Source organism: Mustela nigripes, chromosome 14, assembly GCF_022355385.1.
Source record: "Mustela nigripes isolate SB6536 chromosome 14, MUSNIG.SB6536, whole genome shotgun sequence".
Classification (NCBI taxonomy): Eukaryota; Metazoa; Chordata; class Mammalia; order Carnivora; family Mustelidae; genus Mustela; species Mustela nigripes.
The window spans coordinates 25001140-25018786 of record NC_081570.1 but is presented as its reverse complement, the minus strand read 5'-3'; the positions used below and the strand labels follow the sequence as shown (position 1 = coordinate 25018786).

The following is a 17647-nucleotide window of genomic DNA, read 5'->3' as shown; positions in this document are numbered from 1 at the left end:
AATACCATCTTGAAGCAAACATGCCCATAATATTTTTTTCTCTTTGCTAGCTCTTTCCTGTGGGCTTCCTGAAGCCCCTAAGAATGGAATGGTGTTTGGCAAAGAGTACACAGTGGGGACCAAGGCTGTGTACAGCTGCAGCGAAGGCTACCACCTCCAGGCAGGTGCCGAGGCCACAGCAGAGTGTCTGGAGACAGGGCTTTGGAGCAACCACAATGTCCCCCCGAAGTGTGTCCGTGAGTCCTTGGGCAATGGAGATGGGTATAAGGAGGGGCTGGGAATGCAGCTGAAAAGATTCTTGCAAGGAGTGAGCTAAAAAGCGGGTACATGGAGGTTGGGGATTCGGAAAACAGACAGGTGGAGAGTGTCATCTACCAAGTTGGGCTTTTATTTGAAATTGCTCTCAAAGCATTAATAGACCATTGCACCCTGAGATGTTTCAATAAAACATCACAGAACTTAAGAATAAGTTCCTTTTAGAAGGAAAAACTACCAGAACATTTGCACAAATGTCCTTCGATCACAAAAGTCAAAAATGTTTTATATGCAACTGATGAACTCCTGAACTCTCCATCAGAAACTGATGATGTACTTTATGTTGGCTAATGGAATTTAAAAGAAAAAAGGGTGTTAGTTGGGAAAAAAAACAAAAACCTACCTCTAAAATGACAGAGGTACAGTTCACTTTAAGGCCAGAATCACAAACTTGCAGCCTATGGGGCCATATTGAGTCTAAAGACATAGAAGTTTTGTACTTTTGATTTGTTTTTTGTGTGTTTGTTTCTTTGGCCTATGGTGTGCTTTATGAAATTTCTGAATTGCTTCCCAACATTTTAAAATTGTGAGAGTTTACATAAAAATCCATATTTCTAGCTCACCTTGAAAAATAAAGATCTGACCAAAGAGAAATTACAAAGTTCACTTCTAACAATCAGCACTGATTACAATCCTCCCCTTTTTTCTTTTCTTTTCTTTTCTTTTTTTTTTTTTTTTTTTTTTTTTTGTGAATCTGGCCATTTCAGTTTGCTTCATGCCACCAGCCCCCAGCCACTTCATTCATTTAACAAACCTACCTGGCAACTCAAGATTCTTACTACTGCATTACAGTCTCCCAGGCCCTAGCTCTGGATTCTCTCCAGTGTCCTCCATAATTAATTAATTAATTAATTAATTAATCCTCCTCGCTGCTCCTTGTCCCCCCAGCTGTGACCTGTCCTGACGTCAGCAGCATCAGCGTGGAGCACGGCCGATGGAGGCTCATCTTTGAGACTCAGTACCAATTCCAGGCCCAGCTGATGCTCATCTGTGACCCTGGTTACTACTACACTGGGCAAAGGGTCATCCGCTGTCAGGCCAACGGCAAGTGGAGCCTCGGGAACTCTATGCCCACCTGCCAAAGTAAGCCCAGGAGGGGAAGGCGGGAAAGTTTGGCACAGTGCCTCCCACCTGAGCTATTCCATACCTGGGGAGGGAGAGAGGAGGGGTATCACCAGGGATGGCAATGTTCCTCCTTTTGAACATTCACCTAGAATCAGGAGTTGTGGATATGTCTTACTCCTTCAAGGAAGTACTTTTCAGCATCTTTTCATCTTATTTACAAGTTGCTTTTGGGGGCACCTGGATGGCTCAGTCAGTTAAGCAACTGCCTTCAGCTCAGGTCATGATCCCAGTGTCCTGGGATGAAAGCCCCACATGTGGCTCCCTGCTCAGCAGGGAGTCTGCTTCTCTCTCTCTCTTTCTCCTTCTGCTGCTCCCCTTACTGTTCTGTCTCTCTCTCTCTCTGTGTCAAATAAATTAATTAATCTTTAAAAAAAAAACTGCCTTTGTCCAGGTGAGTATCCCCTCATCCATGTGTTCAACATTCATGCCAGGTATTATAGAGTATGAAGATCAAAGGCTATGGTTCCTGCCCCCAATGAATCTTATAATCTGCAGGAGAGGCAGACCAAGTAAGGAAGCAATGATAATGGGGTGTGTGTAATGGGAGCATGTACAGCACAAGGGGTTAGACACCTAAGTGTCTGCCCCTCCCTCTATATTATTAATTGTTTTTGTTTTTCAAGATAGTTTCCAAGGTCAGGGTCCCTTGGAAGCAACTCTGAGACAGAGGTTTATTAGGGAGTACCCTTAAGCTCTCCACCATCTTATGTAAGGGAAGGGGAGGAAGCAGTATTGGGAAGATGGCACAGATGACCTCTGATGCAGTATCAGGATGGCCTTCCACTGACCCCACAGGGAGCTCTGAAGCTGGGATGGTCCATCAGAACTGCCACAGGTTGGGGTTAAAGGCCTTTATACCTGCACACTTACCAAACATTGAGTACAGAATACCCCAGGAAGAAGCATGATCTAGATGGGAGGACTCTTCAGCCAAAGCAGTCTGAAGAGGGCAAGCAGCTGAGGGTCATTTGCCAACATCTGGGGATAAATGTCCTCCCATCCTAAATGGGGGTGTGAGTGGCCCATCACAACACCCACTACAATGGGATATACTCATGGTATTTACTTAATCAATAAGGATGTGATAGAGATGGTGGGTGTCTGTAATGGGGTAAAAGGGAATAACATGTCAGTGAGGAGTGGAAAGTTTGAGACTAAATGGGAGAAGAAGTGATATCCTCCTTACTCCCATGATTTAAGTCACTATTGTCTTTATGCATCCAAGTTTAGACCCCACCATGGAATGTAACCATGTATGTGGCAGAGCCGAAGTCATGAGCATGTAACAGCTTCATCACAATGGAGGCTCTCACATTTGAGTGCAGCCTTGACCATCAGGCCTCACCTCCCACACCAGCCACTGGCTATATGCAGGGCTCTGTTGGGAAGGAATGGGAGGTGGCCACTGCTCTCAGCAGAAAGGACAAGGGAATCAACGGGCAGTGTCTGCGCTGGACACCCAGGGCACCACAGAATCTCCACCTCTAGTGTGGTGGTTCCTAAACAGGGTACCACCTGAACCACCTGATGAGCTTTTCTTAAATATGCACATGTCTGGGCCTTATCTCAAGAGATCGTGAGTCGTAGGTCCAGAATACTGCCTGAGCATTTTGAAAGCTCCTTGGCTCCTTCTGGCAATAATTCCAGTTGAGAATTACTGCACCAGGCTAACACTGTGCAAGTCACTCTCGTGCCCCCATATTCTGCTCATGAGACCCAGTAAAGTTAAACAGGTCCTATTTTTGTCATTATTCTTGCTACTCAGAAGCAGCATGGTCCCTCCTCATGGGGCTGACTTTTCACTGAGCACTTTGTGATCCATTTCAGTCATCTCCTGTGGAGAGCTCCCCATCCCGCCCAGCGGACACCGCATTGGAACACTGTCCGTCTACGGGGCGACAGCCATCTTCTCCTGCAATTCTGGCTACACGCTGGTTGGCTCTAGGGTGCGGGAGTGCATGGCCAATGGACTTTGGAGTGGCTCCGAGGTTCGCTGCCTTGGTGAGTGATCTCCCCAGACCTACCCTGCCCATGTTTCCTTCCATAAGACAAGTTGGAGCTTTCTAAAGCTGGATCCCAGTCTTCAAACAGTATCATTTTATCTATGGCATAAAGTGCTTAAGCCAAACACCAGTTCTTGGACATCCACCATGACTAAGACCTTGAACTTTCTTCTCTTGGGACACCCAAAAGGATGAGAAAAACTTCAAGTCTGATGAGACAAAGTTCTATTTATAAATATATACATACACATACTTATACATATGTACATACATAGATACACATGTGTATAGAAGGAATACATAAATACAAACATACATCCATATACATATATACATACATGTGTATATACATGTGTGTACATATGTATTTACATGTGTGTATGCACATGTGTATATATGTGCACATACATATATGTATATAATAAGCAAATGACAAAAACACAAAAACAACCTGGCTTACAAAGGACAAAATTTTTCATTTTCCCCATGGCCAATCCATTCTCTACCAAACCTTAGATTCTAAGGTATTCTTTCTTTTCACTTCTTTCTCAGATCCCTCAAGTCCAAAGGAGGGTCTCAAGCTACACAGACCTAACAGTGTAGATTGGAGGATGATCTCCAGAGTGAACAGCGCTGCCCTCCCATTGTCCCAGGCCCCTGTTAGGGATACAGTCATGAGTTATTTCCACAAAGAGCCAAGAATACCAGTGGAAATGCTAGGAATATACTCTACCCAAACCCCATTCAATAAAATAACACCTAGGTTACACTATCTGTGTCTCCTGCCACTCAAGGAGGAGGAAGAATGGATTTAACCAAACCACCTATTTGTGCACAGTTATTTTCAATTCCACTAGGCTTTGATGGCTTTAATGTAGACCAAGGTGCCCTTCTTCCAGTAGATGCTTGGTCAATGCTGGTTGATGGAAAAAAAAAAAAAAAAAGAGGGAGCCAATCCCAGAGGCAGGGAAGTGACAGTGATCATTTCTGAAACTATAGTCCAGAGGTGGACAGCCTTTTGGAATTCAACCCTGGGATTTGGGCTTGCCTCTTCCATCACATCTAGGATCCCTAAAGCCATTCCTAGATGGCTACTCCTGAATGGCTATCCTGGATGGGTGGCTGGGTCCTTGGTCCTTTTCCTCACCATCCCTGACTCCCCCACCCTAACCAAGCTCCTACTCCTCTTCTATAAGCTCCTCCTTGATTTACACTCTTTCCTCATCTCCCACCAAAGCTGGGCACTGTGGAACCCCTGAGCCCATCGTCAATGGACACATCAATGGGGAGAACTACAGCTACCGGGGCAGCGTGGTATACCAGTGCGACGCTGGCTTCCGCCTGATCGGCATGTCCGTGCGCATCTGCCAGCAGGATCACCTCTGGTCGGGCAAGACCCCTTTCTGTGTGCGTAAGTATGTTATCCACTCTCCCTAGTCACGGGCTCAGACTCAACATGGACTTGCTCCCTTGTGCTCTTGATTAGGTTTGCTGGATGTTCTGAACGCTTTATTAATTTTTTTTTGAAAGACGCATCATTGCATCTCATTTTCAGTTTTTGGCATCCTTCATTACTGTTTTTGCCTTCACCATCACCCTCCTTGGTATTCCCTTTGGTTAACTTTTTTGTTCATTTCTAGCTTTTGAGTTGGGAATCCAATTCATTTATTTTCATTTTTTTTTTTTTTACTGTTACTGATATAAGAGCGTAAGGCTGTGAAATGTCTTCCAATAACTGCTCTAAGCAGATCCCAAAGTTGATAATAATTAATGCTTAATTGTTTATTAGAAATTCTGTAATATGGGTATAAATTTCTTCTTTCACCAAGAAGTTTCTTAATAGTTATGTTCTTTTCATTTCCAGACAAGAAGGGCCATTCTACTTTTATTTTGTTATTCATTTCTAATATTATCACGCTGTGTGTAATATTTCTATCCCATGGAATTTATCAATGCTCTCTTGACCTCATATTTGATCAGTCGTTCTGAATGTTCCATGGGCATTTGAGAAGAAAGGGGGTTAGGGTGTAAATTTTGGTGTATAATCCTAAGATGTGCCTTGATTGTATTCTGTGCCTTCTGTATGCTTACTGACCTTTTGTCACTTGACCTGTTTTGCCCTGAGAGGTGTGTCCTAAAGCTTTCTATTCTTAGTGTTCTTCTACCTATTTTTCCTTGCATTTCCTCTAGTTTCTGCTACATAAAGGTAGTTGCTGTGTTATTTGGTACATACTTGTTCAGAACTATTATATCTACATTGCAGATTGTTATTTTAGCCTTTAAAATGTCTTCTTTGTCATTCTTAGTATTTTGTAGCTTGACTGGCCCCCAGCCTGATATTAAGCTTATAACCCCTACTTTCATCCTTTTAATGTTTGCCTGGTATACTTTGACCTATCCCTATATTTTACCCTTTCCAACTCCTATGTACCACAGAGAGTTGGGCCTTGCCTTGTGAGACAATTTGAAACATTTCTCTTTTAATAGGTTAGTTATACTCATTTACATTTATCTCTATGACATACGCTTGGTCTTACATATATCCTGTTTTATGTAACTGTTATGGGCAAGATATCATACTCGGCTATTTCTTTCTCTGTGTGATGTTTTCGATGTTTTCTCTTTTTTTTAAGATTTTATTTATTTAACAGAGAGCACAAGCATGGGGAGCAGCAGAGGGGAATGGGGGAGGCATGAGCAGGGTGGGGGCAGAGGAAGAAGCAGACTCCCCACTGAGCAGGGAGCTCCAGGGACTCAGTCCCAGGACCCAGCCATCATGACCCGAGCTGAAGGCAGATGCTTAACTAACTGAGCAACCCAGACACCCCTTATGATGTTTTCCTTACTATTTTTTTTCCCATTTCTATTGGTATTTAGGAAATTTTGTAGAGTTTTATGCCCCTTTCCTACAGTCATTGCACTGACCTATTGGGATTTTTTTTTTTCAGTTTGTTCACATTTAAGATGGACTTTCTCTTGCAACAGTGACTTCAGATCAATTTGGGCTGCTCCCTGCCCCGCTCTTCCTTTTCCGTACAGTCTTGCTCTCCACAAAGGCTCACGATAGAAGTGTGAGCAAGTTCTTCCCGGGTGTCATGTTTGTTTTCAATTTACACATAATTTAAAGTTTATAGCATTCTCTGTTTTGGTTGTGTTGCAAGCCTGGGCTTTCTATAGTTTTATTTGTTCTTCTTCTTCATCTGCAATTTTTTTTTTAATTTAGATGACCACCATTATTCTCAGTTGCCTAGAAGTAATTTGGAAAATTCTTCACTTTTTAAAGTTCCCCAAAGTGAGCCTTTATGTAACATGCAGGGCTAGTTTTGTTGTTTAATTTTTTAAGGCAGGTTTTTGTTTGAAATTCTTCTACTTCATCTGGTTCTTCATAGATGAGATGGGGCAATAAAATAATGAGACGCACTGAATAAACAATGCGTGAAAAATTAGCTTTAATAGCTGTTTCAGTATTAGATTTAAACAAAGCAAGACCCATCTATATTCAGTCACTCTTCCAGATGGGCTTGAACAAAACATTTGGTTTTCTCCAGAAGATGCAAATTCAGATGCCTCCAAGTAATTGGCACAGACTATGCATGTGGAGATTCAGGTTATAAATAATAGGGAATGCTGGGGTCTGAGAGTAAGTGGAGAATGTCTGCCTAAGCCTAAAGATGTTTGATTTTAAAACCAGCACGCACAGAAAAGCAGGGTAGTAAAGCATCTGGACACTTGGCCCCTGACCATGGTTGCCTGGGGCGTACCCAGACCTCCCACCACCTATCCTGTGGCTCTCTGACTTCAGATGGGTTCATTGACCTGCCTAAGTCTGCTTCCTTCTCTCCAAAAAGCAGATACTTCGGGGTATAATGGGGATTAAATAAATGCTCTTTTGGACCCAAAGCAGTGCAAACAGTACCCAAGAGAGGCGTGAAGCCAACTCTTGCTGTTGCTATGACGGTGGCGGTGTCGACGCTGCCACATGACAGAACCCAGGACCTCTCGGACCTATCCCCGTTGTGTCCCAGAGCCCAGAGCTGTGGGGGGCATCTGGAGGAGGAAGGCAGGAGGAAAAGAAGAAGCATTTATAAGTGACAACTCTGTGGTCGGGGCTGTGTGAGCCGTCACCCCGTGTCAGTCCAGGGTTTCTGCAGCCATCACCCTCAGAACTCCCCGGCAATCCCACCTCTCCCGGTAGCTCTCCTGCCCGTTCCCACACATCCTGCGTGATTCCACCGCTTTCCTGAAGACCTGCCCTCCACCTCCTCCACCTCCTCCACCTCCTCCACCTGCCTTCTCAGCAAGGGCTAAGGCAGGTAGCGAACGCAGCATGGAGACACAAAAGCTGGGTTGAGGACTCAGATGAACCGCTGAGAAACTGTCCCCACATGAGATTCCCGGCTCTGAGGAGGACAGTGGTGCCTGCCTCACAGGATGGTGGGGAGGCAATGAAATAATGCAGATGGACCCCAGTAATGATTAGCTGATTAGATAACCTCACTTTCTATTTTGCAGAGATGAAGGAAGCCAGCAGACCGTAACTCCTTTTAGCTCCTGCTTCCCATCGACTCATCTGTCCTTCTCCCTTCCCTCCTACCTCTGTAGAAGAGTCTCTCCAGGCCCAAGGCTATGCCCTCTCTTGATCCCCAGATCTCCTCCCTCCTACTTCCTTAATGACCCTAATCTGCTTTTAACTTTCTCCTCTGTACTGCTTACCTTTCCTTTCTGTTAATTTCCTTCAAGCCCTGAGGAAGCACACAAGCTTCACGAAGACCTCGATTTTCCTTCCTGGTGGGGTGTTCTCCACCTCTTTTTTGCAGCTTGTACCAGTGAGGGTCCCCAGAGAAACAGAGCTCCCTGGGTTATCTGACATTTCTTGAGGCTCTCCCTGTGGCTTTGGGGACACCTCCCCCGTCTCCCCACCCCCTTCGAATTTTCTTTTACTGCCTCGCTGACCATACCTCCATTTCCCTTGCAGGCACCTTGGTGACCTGTCCTTTAAGAGGCAGCAACCCCAAAGGTTTTCTACTCAGCACACTTCCCTCACTGGACACCAGTGGTTTTTAGCCTTTGCGGAGGGGCTTATGAACCTCTGTGATTCTGTAAGAGCAACGGATCCTCTCCTGAGCCCTCTGCCTTCAGCCAGCATTTGGCATGTCATTTCTGGGGGTTCACAGACCCTATGAAGCTTATCTCCACTCTCCCACTGCCTTGCTGATCTGGCAGGGTCCTCACCATCTGTGCGACCCAGCTTAGATGGCCTGCTCTTTCCTCCGGGAACCCTCCTCAACCCTCTTTCTCCGCTGTGGAGGATAGATGTCACTGCTGCGTGTGTGCCTGTCCCACACAAGCACGCTGTCCTACAACAGTCTGCTTCCCCAACCACTCTTCCGCTGGACTGGGAAGTGAGCTCCCTGATGGTACAGACCATCTCATATCCCTCCTTGTGTAGCATCAGGGCAGAGCAGGGTACCTAGCACAGAGAAGAAACTCAGCAAGATTGAGAAGTAAATACACAAATCTATTTTCAAAGCAATTCTGCTTATGAAATCCAAAACCTTACTTTAAAGATAAAGAAAGTGAACCCAGAGAGAATTGTCTGAAGGAAGGAAAGAGCAGCACTGAGTGCTGAATCCTGGTCAGCTGGCCCCTAAAACCCCTTCTCATCCTAGCTAATGAGGCAGACTCAAACCCCACAGACTGCTAGCCATGTGTGTTCCGCTCTGCCCAGCTCTGTCCGCTAGAGTCAGAGATGCTACTTTTGGGATTTACACAAGAGAATAGACCCAGACTGATGCCAGAGTTGGCCACAGCAGAAACAGCTCTATCCGCTCTTGCCCCACCATCCACATTCACACGAGCTGGGTTTGGGGTAGGTTCTTTGTGGATCCAGTTGTTGGGGTAAGAAAACATTCCTCAAGGTTTCTCAGCCTCAAGATCCAGAACAAAGGGAAAGTCCTGGCAAGACCATTACCTGAGAATTCAGTCCAAAGAGACTGGGTACCAAGCAAGTTCTAGAGAGATCTAAGGACTAAGGAGCAAAGCAGAAGGCCCGTCATCCATCTGTTTGTACCTCACATGTTCCTTCACTCGGCAGACATTGCTCAAGCTCTTCCTACATGTCAGGCTCTGGTACAGACCCCAAGTGTGTAGCGAGGAACAAACCAAAGACCCTGCCCTCATGCACCTTACCCTCAGGTGGAGGGAAATAAGGAATGAACAGACAGAGAACTACATGTAGAGTGTGTCAGTTACTGTGGAGAAAAATGGAGAAGGCATAGGGCCTGGGCAGTGCTGGGAGGTTGTTTGTTGGGTCATAAGGGACAGCTTCACTGACTCGGTGACATTTGAGGGGAAATCTGAGGATATGAGGGCCGGAGCCAAAGGATGTTCTGGCAGAGAGGAAAGCAGGGGCCAAGGCTCTGGGGCAGGCCCCTATACTGGAGAAACCTCAGAGAAACCAGTGCCTGGGTGGAGGGATGAACTCCAGTTTGAGGAGGAAGGAAGAAAGCTGGTACAGAGGGTAACCCAAGCACTCTGGGGCCAGGCCTGCCAGCACTGGGGCCACTGTCGCCACCCAGCCTATGGCTGAAGAAATTAAAAAATCCTGCATAGGTGCTGAAATATTACCATCATTACTAATAAAGCTTAAGTCAGAAGCCATAGCTTCACATGAGAGCCCAGTGGGGTCTGCTGAAAAAACCCAGGGTGGGGTGGAGTGCCACCATCAGAGACACACTGCAGGGGCAGCACCCCTCCATTGTTAGGAGGGAGTGCCGTCTTCAGAGGAGCACCAGAGAGCACTGCTGCCCACGGGCACTAGGTCCTGAGAGGAAGGGGCCCAATCGGGTCAAGCATGACTGTTCATTCTACCCAAATAGCACAGATCGGCTGCTCCACATGACCTAGGCCAGAATCAGCAAAAGAGCCCAGAGAAAGGCCAGAAATCACTCCTTCATCTGGAAGGAGGAGAGGGGAAATGTTGTGCTCTCAACAACAGCTTCGGCTTCCCGAGGCTGGCCTGCACCATGGGTGGGGCAAGGGGAGCCCACAGGTCGGGCAGGGAAGCAGTTCCTCTGTTCAGGCTGGGTGAGTGTCGACTCTGGCTCTGTCAAGCACAGCCCGGAGATGGGCTGGGTCTGAATCCAGCCAAGGGGTGGCCATCACATCCGGGATGGAGAGTGGAGAGGGGGAGCCATGGGGACAGAGACCAAGAAAAGGAGGGAGGGCTGACTACCCAGACAACAGACCTACAACCCAGGCCGGAGGCCCCATGGGGAGTCACAGAAGGATTTCTCTAGGGTTGTCCAAGCTACAGATACACCTTCCCAGAAGAAGGTGTATCCACATGTTGATTTCAGGAGATAAAGGTTTTTCTGCTAAAGAGACCATAGTTAGACGTAGGGCTGAACTTCCCCTGTGCTCATGAGAAATACCAGGCGAGAAAAGGATGAGCTTCTGGGGCTGCAGAATAATAGGAGGACTTACCTCTTGTCTGTTTTGGTTGCAGCAATTACCTGTGGACACCCAGGCAACCCGGTCAACGGCCTCACTCAGGGCAACCAGTTTAACCTCAACGATGTGGTCAAGTTTGTCTGCAATCCCGGGTATGTGGCTGAGGGGGCCGCTAGGTCCCAGTGCCTGGCCAGCGGGCAGTGGAGCGACATGCTGCCCACCTGCAGAAGTGAGTCCCCCTTCTTCTTGCACTTGGCCCCCAGTACTGCTGCCATTTGGGACTCTGTGACCCAGTAGCAAAAGCCAGCAGATTCAGTCCTAGCGTGATTTTGACACAGATGGGGAAGACTGAGAGCAGAGAAGGGTCATAAATGAGGATTTTCTCAACCCCTAGACACAGCCATGTCTATCTGTGTGAAGATTTCATCACTGGTTACATAAGCACAGCAAACAGGGTGTGCCTTTCAAAATAGAAATGAGAAGCAGTCTTCTTGTTTACATTGCACAGGACAAATACTCATCATTATCCGATGAAGCCCCATTCCTGAAGAAAGAAAAAAGCAGGAAAGTTAGAATGAAAAATACAAAACTGAGAGCCTAGGGGTTGAGAGGAAGCAGGAAGAAGAACAGAACCCAAGGAAGACCCTGGGCAGAGGGTATTCTGGCCCCATCTGGGCTACTTAGGAAATAGTCTCTAAAGATTTTCGAGGCTGGTCACAGCAGTAGGGATGAATGGAGCTGCCTCATCCCAGGAAGGGCCTGGCAGACTCAGTGATGTCTGAGTGGAGCGTCAACTCGGGCAGAACATGAATGAGTCCAGCCCTGACCTGGAGGTGGATTGTCTTTATTGTTGTGAGAACACAGAGTCCCTGGGACAATAGCTCCTCGTTGTAGTATGTGCAGGAGCACGGTGATTGGCAGTGTGTCATAGGTCATTTGTAACTGGTGTTACAGGACTCAGATTTTCAAATAAATCTAGAGGCATCACAACTAACCCTAAAGTAACATCCGTCTGGTAACCTTTGAAGATGCCATTTTGAGGGAAAGAGCATTCCAGAAAACACAGGAACAACTGCCATGACCTGGTGTTGTGCCTTCCTATGATCATGTGTTGAGGCAGGAAAGAGTTTAGAACTTGACTGCTGGGGGGTGTCGTTATCCCCCATCCCCTTCTCGAGAACTGTGCTCCATCTCCACAACACGAGATGCAAATTCCCCTGTAATTCCAGCTCCCACCCGTGACGGTCCCTTCCCAGAGTAACAAGCTCAGCAACTGGTCTCAGAATCCGAGGGATGGGCTAAAATCTTAGAAGTTGTGGCCTCTGGTCCTGCTCCCGCCAGCCCATTTTTTCTGCTGACAGAATGACTTGTCTCAAATGCAAATCTGATTGGATTGTTCCCTGTTTAAAACACCTTCCCAGACTCACCATTGCCCTCACATCCGTTCTGTTCTTTGCCATGGCCTGACCTCTGTACTGGGGTCTGGCTGCACTGAACCTCTGCAGTGTCTTCTCCCACACCATGCATAACCCCCGGGCAGTCCCTGGCGGTCGAATGGGTACTTCTCTGTCCCCCTTGACTTTTACCCAACAATCAAGAACCAGCTTGAACATGGCCTTGCCTTGGAAGCTCTTCCTGCTTCACCCCCCTCCACTGGGCAAGATAAACAGCTTTGTGCCTCTGGAAACTTCTCTGCTAGACCTTTCAGAGTGCTTATTAAATAAAATAATTGCTGGTTTGTCCTTTCTCTCTAGACCAGCAGTTCCCAAATGGGAATGATTTTATCCATCTCCCCACCCCAACAGGGGACAGAGGTCTAGAGACATTATTCATTGTCACAGGTGGAGGGCATCTCTTGGCATCTAGTGGGTAGAGGCCAAGGGTGCTGTTAGACATCGTGTAATACACAGGACTGCCCCAACAACAAAGAATTATCAGCCAAAATGTGCATAGTGCCAAGGTGGGAAAAGCCTACTCTCCCCTGAAAATTCCTTGGTGTCTTTACTGCTCAGGACACCCCTTGGTGTTCGGTGCACTGGATTTACAGCACAGGCCGTAAAGAGTGTCAGTCAGTACATGCTAAGTATTCATTTTGTGATGCCAACTTCTCTGAGCCTCAGAGAGGCTCATCAGAGGTAAAAGTAACTTATACTCTAAAAACTTATCCAATTTAGAAAAAAATACCTGTCCCGCCACCTTATATGACGAGTAGGAGACCACAGTAAAAGCATTTTGAAAGCAAAAGCACACATCATGGGTTATAAATGTACTGTCATTATCCTAAAATACCCCTCTGGTTTTGAGTTAAGCTGCTTTGGAAACACTTCAGCATGTAGCAGTCAAATTTATCCCCAGGATATCAATCTTTCCCTGAAATACTCTTCAAAGTGGTTAAAACATGTTCCAGAAAAAGATCAGCCCCTGCTGGAGTCAGCTCAGATGTATCTGTTTCTCAGCTGATGAGCTTTGCTGGGTCAGGGATGGGGCGCCCAGAGATGAGGGAGTCACACCATCCAGGGACTCCTGTATTCAACAACTCCTCATCAGGCCTGATAAAGTTAGCAGTAGAGGTCTGTGGAGGGAGAGGCTAACCAGACTGGGAGGAGGTGGGAAGGCTTCTCCAGGGAGGTGGAGTCTAGCCAGATGTGAAAAAACCTATCCCTTAACCAGGTGATCAAGGTCAGTGATCAGAACATACAACTGCCTGAGGACCAGCTCGTTTTCCCAGGTGGGATTGGCTCTGTGCTACCAGTTTCGGTCTGGAAATATGGCCCTACTGGGAATGCATGCCTGTTGGGACTTAGGAATTCTCATTTAAAACCGTAAGAAAATCTTCACATAAGTATTTCTGGGTCTGATGGTCCCATTCCGTTACAGTCATCAACTGCACAGATCCTGGGCACCAAGAAAACAGTGTTCGTCAAGTCCACGCCAGCGGCCCGCACAGGTTCAGCTATGGCACCACCGTGTCTTACCAGTGCAACCACGGCTTCTACCTCCTGGGTACCCCTGTGCTCAGCTGCCAGGGTGATGGCACGTGGGATCGTCCCCGCCCCCAGTGCCTCTGTAAGTAGGGGTCATCTACCCTAAGTGACCCCCGTGCAGACTGATGGGGTGGCCCATGTCCAAGAACAGTCTTCCTTGAGTGTGTGTGTGTGTGTGTATGTGAGAGAGAGAGAGAGAGAGAGAGAGATCACAATGGCAGTCACTCTGGCTGTTCCTTGGACCCTGTAGGATTACTTCCAACACCAGTTCATGTACTTTCTTTCTTCTGGGCCAGAAGCCTATTCTCCTTCCTCTCTGGTAGTTAGTCTCCTCTTCAGCTCTCAGGGGTCCCTTCCTTTGCGACAGGCTGTCTGGCACAACACTCTCTCCCACCTTACCCCTTCCTTGCTTTTCCAGAAAAACAACCCATGACCCCCTTTCTTTTGAAGGATGGAGGCAGAAATGCCACAGACTCTGGAGGCTGGGTATGGAGCCTACTTAATAATATTTTTTTTTAAGTGGCAAAACAGACATCCATCTCTTGTTCCTAGTCTTTGGAGAAAAGCTTTCAATTTTTCACCATTAAGTATGATGTTAGCTGGAAAGTTTATGTAAATTCCTTTATGAGTGAGTAATTTCCCTTCCTAACTAGAAATTTCCCTTCTATTTCTAGTGGAAAAAATTCCCTTCTATTTCTAGTTTGTTGAACATTTTTACCATGAAATGGTGTTGGATTTTGTCAAATGCATTTTCTGCATCCATTGAAATGACCCTGTGCCCCACTCATTCTGTCAATATATGGTGTATTACATTGATTGATGTTCCTCTGTTGAACCACTCTTGTGCTCGGGGAACAAATCACACTTGGTCATGGTATAATCCCTTTAATCTGCTGCTGGACTTCATGTGCTAGTATTTTGTTACGGATTTCTGCAGCTATGTTCGTAAGGGATATTGGCCTGTGGTCTCCTTTCTTTGTGATGTCTTTGGCTCTAGTGTCAGGGTGATGCTGCCTTCCTAAAATGAGTTGGGAAATGTCCCTCTTCTTCTATTTTTAGGAATAGGAAGATTGGTATTACTTCTTTAAAACCTGGATAGAACTCAGCAGCGAAGTCATCTAGTTCTAGGCTTTTCTTTGAAAGTTTTTTTATTATTGATTGATTCTATTTTTTTTTTTTTGCTATAATTCTATTCAGATAGTCCACTTTTTCTTGAGTAAGTTTTGGTAGTCTGTGTACATCTAAGAATTTGTCCATTTCATCTGGATTATCTAATCTGTTTGTATATAACTGTTCATGTTCATAATGTTCAATAATCCTTTTTATTTCTAGAAGCTTTGTTGGTAGTAATGTCCCTATTTTCATTTTTTATTTAATAATTTGAATCATTCTCTCTCCTCTCTCTTCTCTCTAAAAATTATCTATCTATCTATTTATTTATTTAAAAGAGAGAGCTGGGGTAAGGGCAGAGGAAGAGGGAAAGATTCTCTGGCCAGCTCCTTGCTGAGCATGGAGCCCAAAACGGGACTATCCACAATTCTGAGATCAGGACCTGAGCCATAATCAAGAGTGGGACACTTCGCTGACTTAACCACCAGGCAACCCCACATTTGTCGATTTTTCTTTTTTTAAAGATTTTATTTACTTATTTGAGAGAGATCACAAATAGACAGAGAGGCGGGGAGAGAGAGAGGAGGAAGCAGGCTCCCTGCTGAGCAGAGAGCCTGATGCGGGGCTCAATCCCAGAACCCTGGGATCATGACCTGAGCTGAAGGCAGAGGCTTTAACCCACTGAGCCACCCAGGCATCCCTGTCAATTTTACTGATATTTTAAAAGAACCAATTTTTGGTTTTGCTTCTCTTCTCTATTGTTTTCCTCTTTATCTCTGCCATTAACTTTGTTATTTCCTTTCTTCTATTTGCTTTGGGTTTAATTTGGTCTTTTTTTCCCTAGTTCATTAAGGGGAAATGTTGGGCTGTTGGTTTGAGATCTTTCTTCTTTTTAATGTAGACATTTACAGCTATAAATTTCTCTCTGAGCACTTCTCTCGCTGCATCTCATTAGTTTTGGTATGTTTTGTTTTCATTTTTGTTCACTTCAAAGTATTTTCTAATTATTCTTCCAATATCTTCTTTAACGTATTGATTATTTAGGAGTGGTTGGTTAATTTCTATAATATTTGTAAATTTTTCAAACTTTTCTCTGTTACATTTAATTTCATTGCATTGTAGTTGAACATACTTTTCATAACTTCAATCTTTTTAAATTTATGGAGACTTATTTTAGGAATTAACACATGGCCTATCCTAGGGAATATTCCATGTGTGCTTGAGAAGAGAGTATTTTCTGCTATTATTGGGTGGAGTATTCTCCAGATGATTGTGAGGTCTAGCTGGTTTATAGCATGGTCACTATATTTTCTTGTAGGTCTTTTGTCATGTTGTTCTATGGGGTAGTGAAATCTCATACTATTATTGTTGATTTGTCTATTTCTCCCTTCAATTCTGTTAGTTTTTGTTTCATGTATTTGGGATCTCTGTTGTTAGGTACATATATATTTATAATTTTATATCTTATTGATGGATCGAACCTTCTAATCACTAGAAAATATACTTTTGGTGTTTAATGACTATTTTTTTCTTTAAACTCAATTAGCCAACATATAGTACATCATTATTTTTGATGCCTTGTTCAATGATTCATTAGTTGCATATAACACCCAGTGCTCATTACATCACTTGACCTCCTTAATGCCCATCACCTTTTACCCCAATCCCCAATCCATTTCCCTTTCTACAACCCTCAGTTTGTTTCTCAGAGTCTATCCTGTCTAATATTAGGATAGCCATGCCAGCCTCTGTTGGGTTGCTGTACACATGGTATATCTATTCCCATCTCTTATTCTCAGTCTATTTGTATCTTTGAATCTAAAGTGTGTCTCTTTTAGACTGCATACGGTTGGATCATGTTTTTTTTTTCTATTTTGGTGATAGCTGTCTTATGGTGTTTAATCAACATTTAATGTAATTATTGATAAGGTAGGTTTTACATCTGCCATTTTGCTATTTGTTTTCTATGTATTTTATGGCCTTGTGTTTTTTAGTTTTTGGGCTTGGTGAGGTTTTTTTGGTTCTCCATTCTCCTATTGCTGTTTTATTTTTCATTAAATAGATCTTTTCTAATGTAACATTTTAATTTCTTTATTATTTCACTGTGGGATTTTTAAGTTATTTTCATAGTGGTTACTCTGAAAATTACAATCAACATTTTAACTTATAACAACATGGTTTGTATTAATACTAATTTAATTTCAGTTGTATACAGAAGCTTTGCTCCTACATAATTTCATTGCCTCCCCTGTCCTTTGTGCTGTTACTATTATACCAATTACATCTTTAGACATTGCAGGCCGACCAACACAGATTTCCAATTACTGCTTCAGGCCATTTCTCAGCTAAGAGAAGAAAAATTACAAACAAAAAAAAATAAACTTATACTGTAGTTTATATTTACCTATGTAGTTACCTTTACCAGGGTTTTTTAGTTCTTCATGTGCCTTCAAGTCCTTTCAGTTCAGCCTGAAAGACTTCCTGTAGAATTTCTTTATAATTTAGAATTTTTTTCTAGGTTTGCTAATGGTGTATTCTTTCAGTCTTTATTTGTCTGGGAATGTCTTAATTTTTTCCCCTTCATGTTTGAAGGATAGTTTTGCTAGCTATAGAATTCTTGGTTAAAAGTCTTTTTTTTTTTTTTTTTTTGGTCACTTT

The 17647-nt window shown here is 44.6% G+C and overlaps 1 protein-coding gene across 1 annotated transcript in view; it reads left to right on the top strand.

Moving 5' to 3' along the window:
• CSMD2 (CUB and Sushi multiple domains 2) overlaps nucleotides 1-17647 on the top strand; it is a 611427-nt gene that overhangs the window by 543197 nt on the left and 50583 nt on the right. Inside the window, exons 50-55 of the mRNA XM_059377195.1 lie at nucleotides 51-236; nucleotides 1204-1398; nucleotides 3268-3441; nucleotides 4681-4854; nucleotides 10951-11124; nucleotides 13773-13961. Of these exons, the coding sequence (XP_059233178.1) occupies nucleotides 51-236; nucleotides 1204-1398; nucleotides 3268-3441; nucleotides 4681-4854; nucleotides 10951-11124; nucleotides 13773-13961 (1092 nt within the window). The remainder of the gene's footprint in view (nucleotides 1-50; nucleotides 237-1203; nucleotides 1399-3267; nucleotides 3442-4680; nucleotides 4855-10950; nucleotides 11125-13772; nucleotides 13962-17647) is intronic.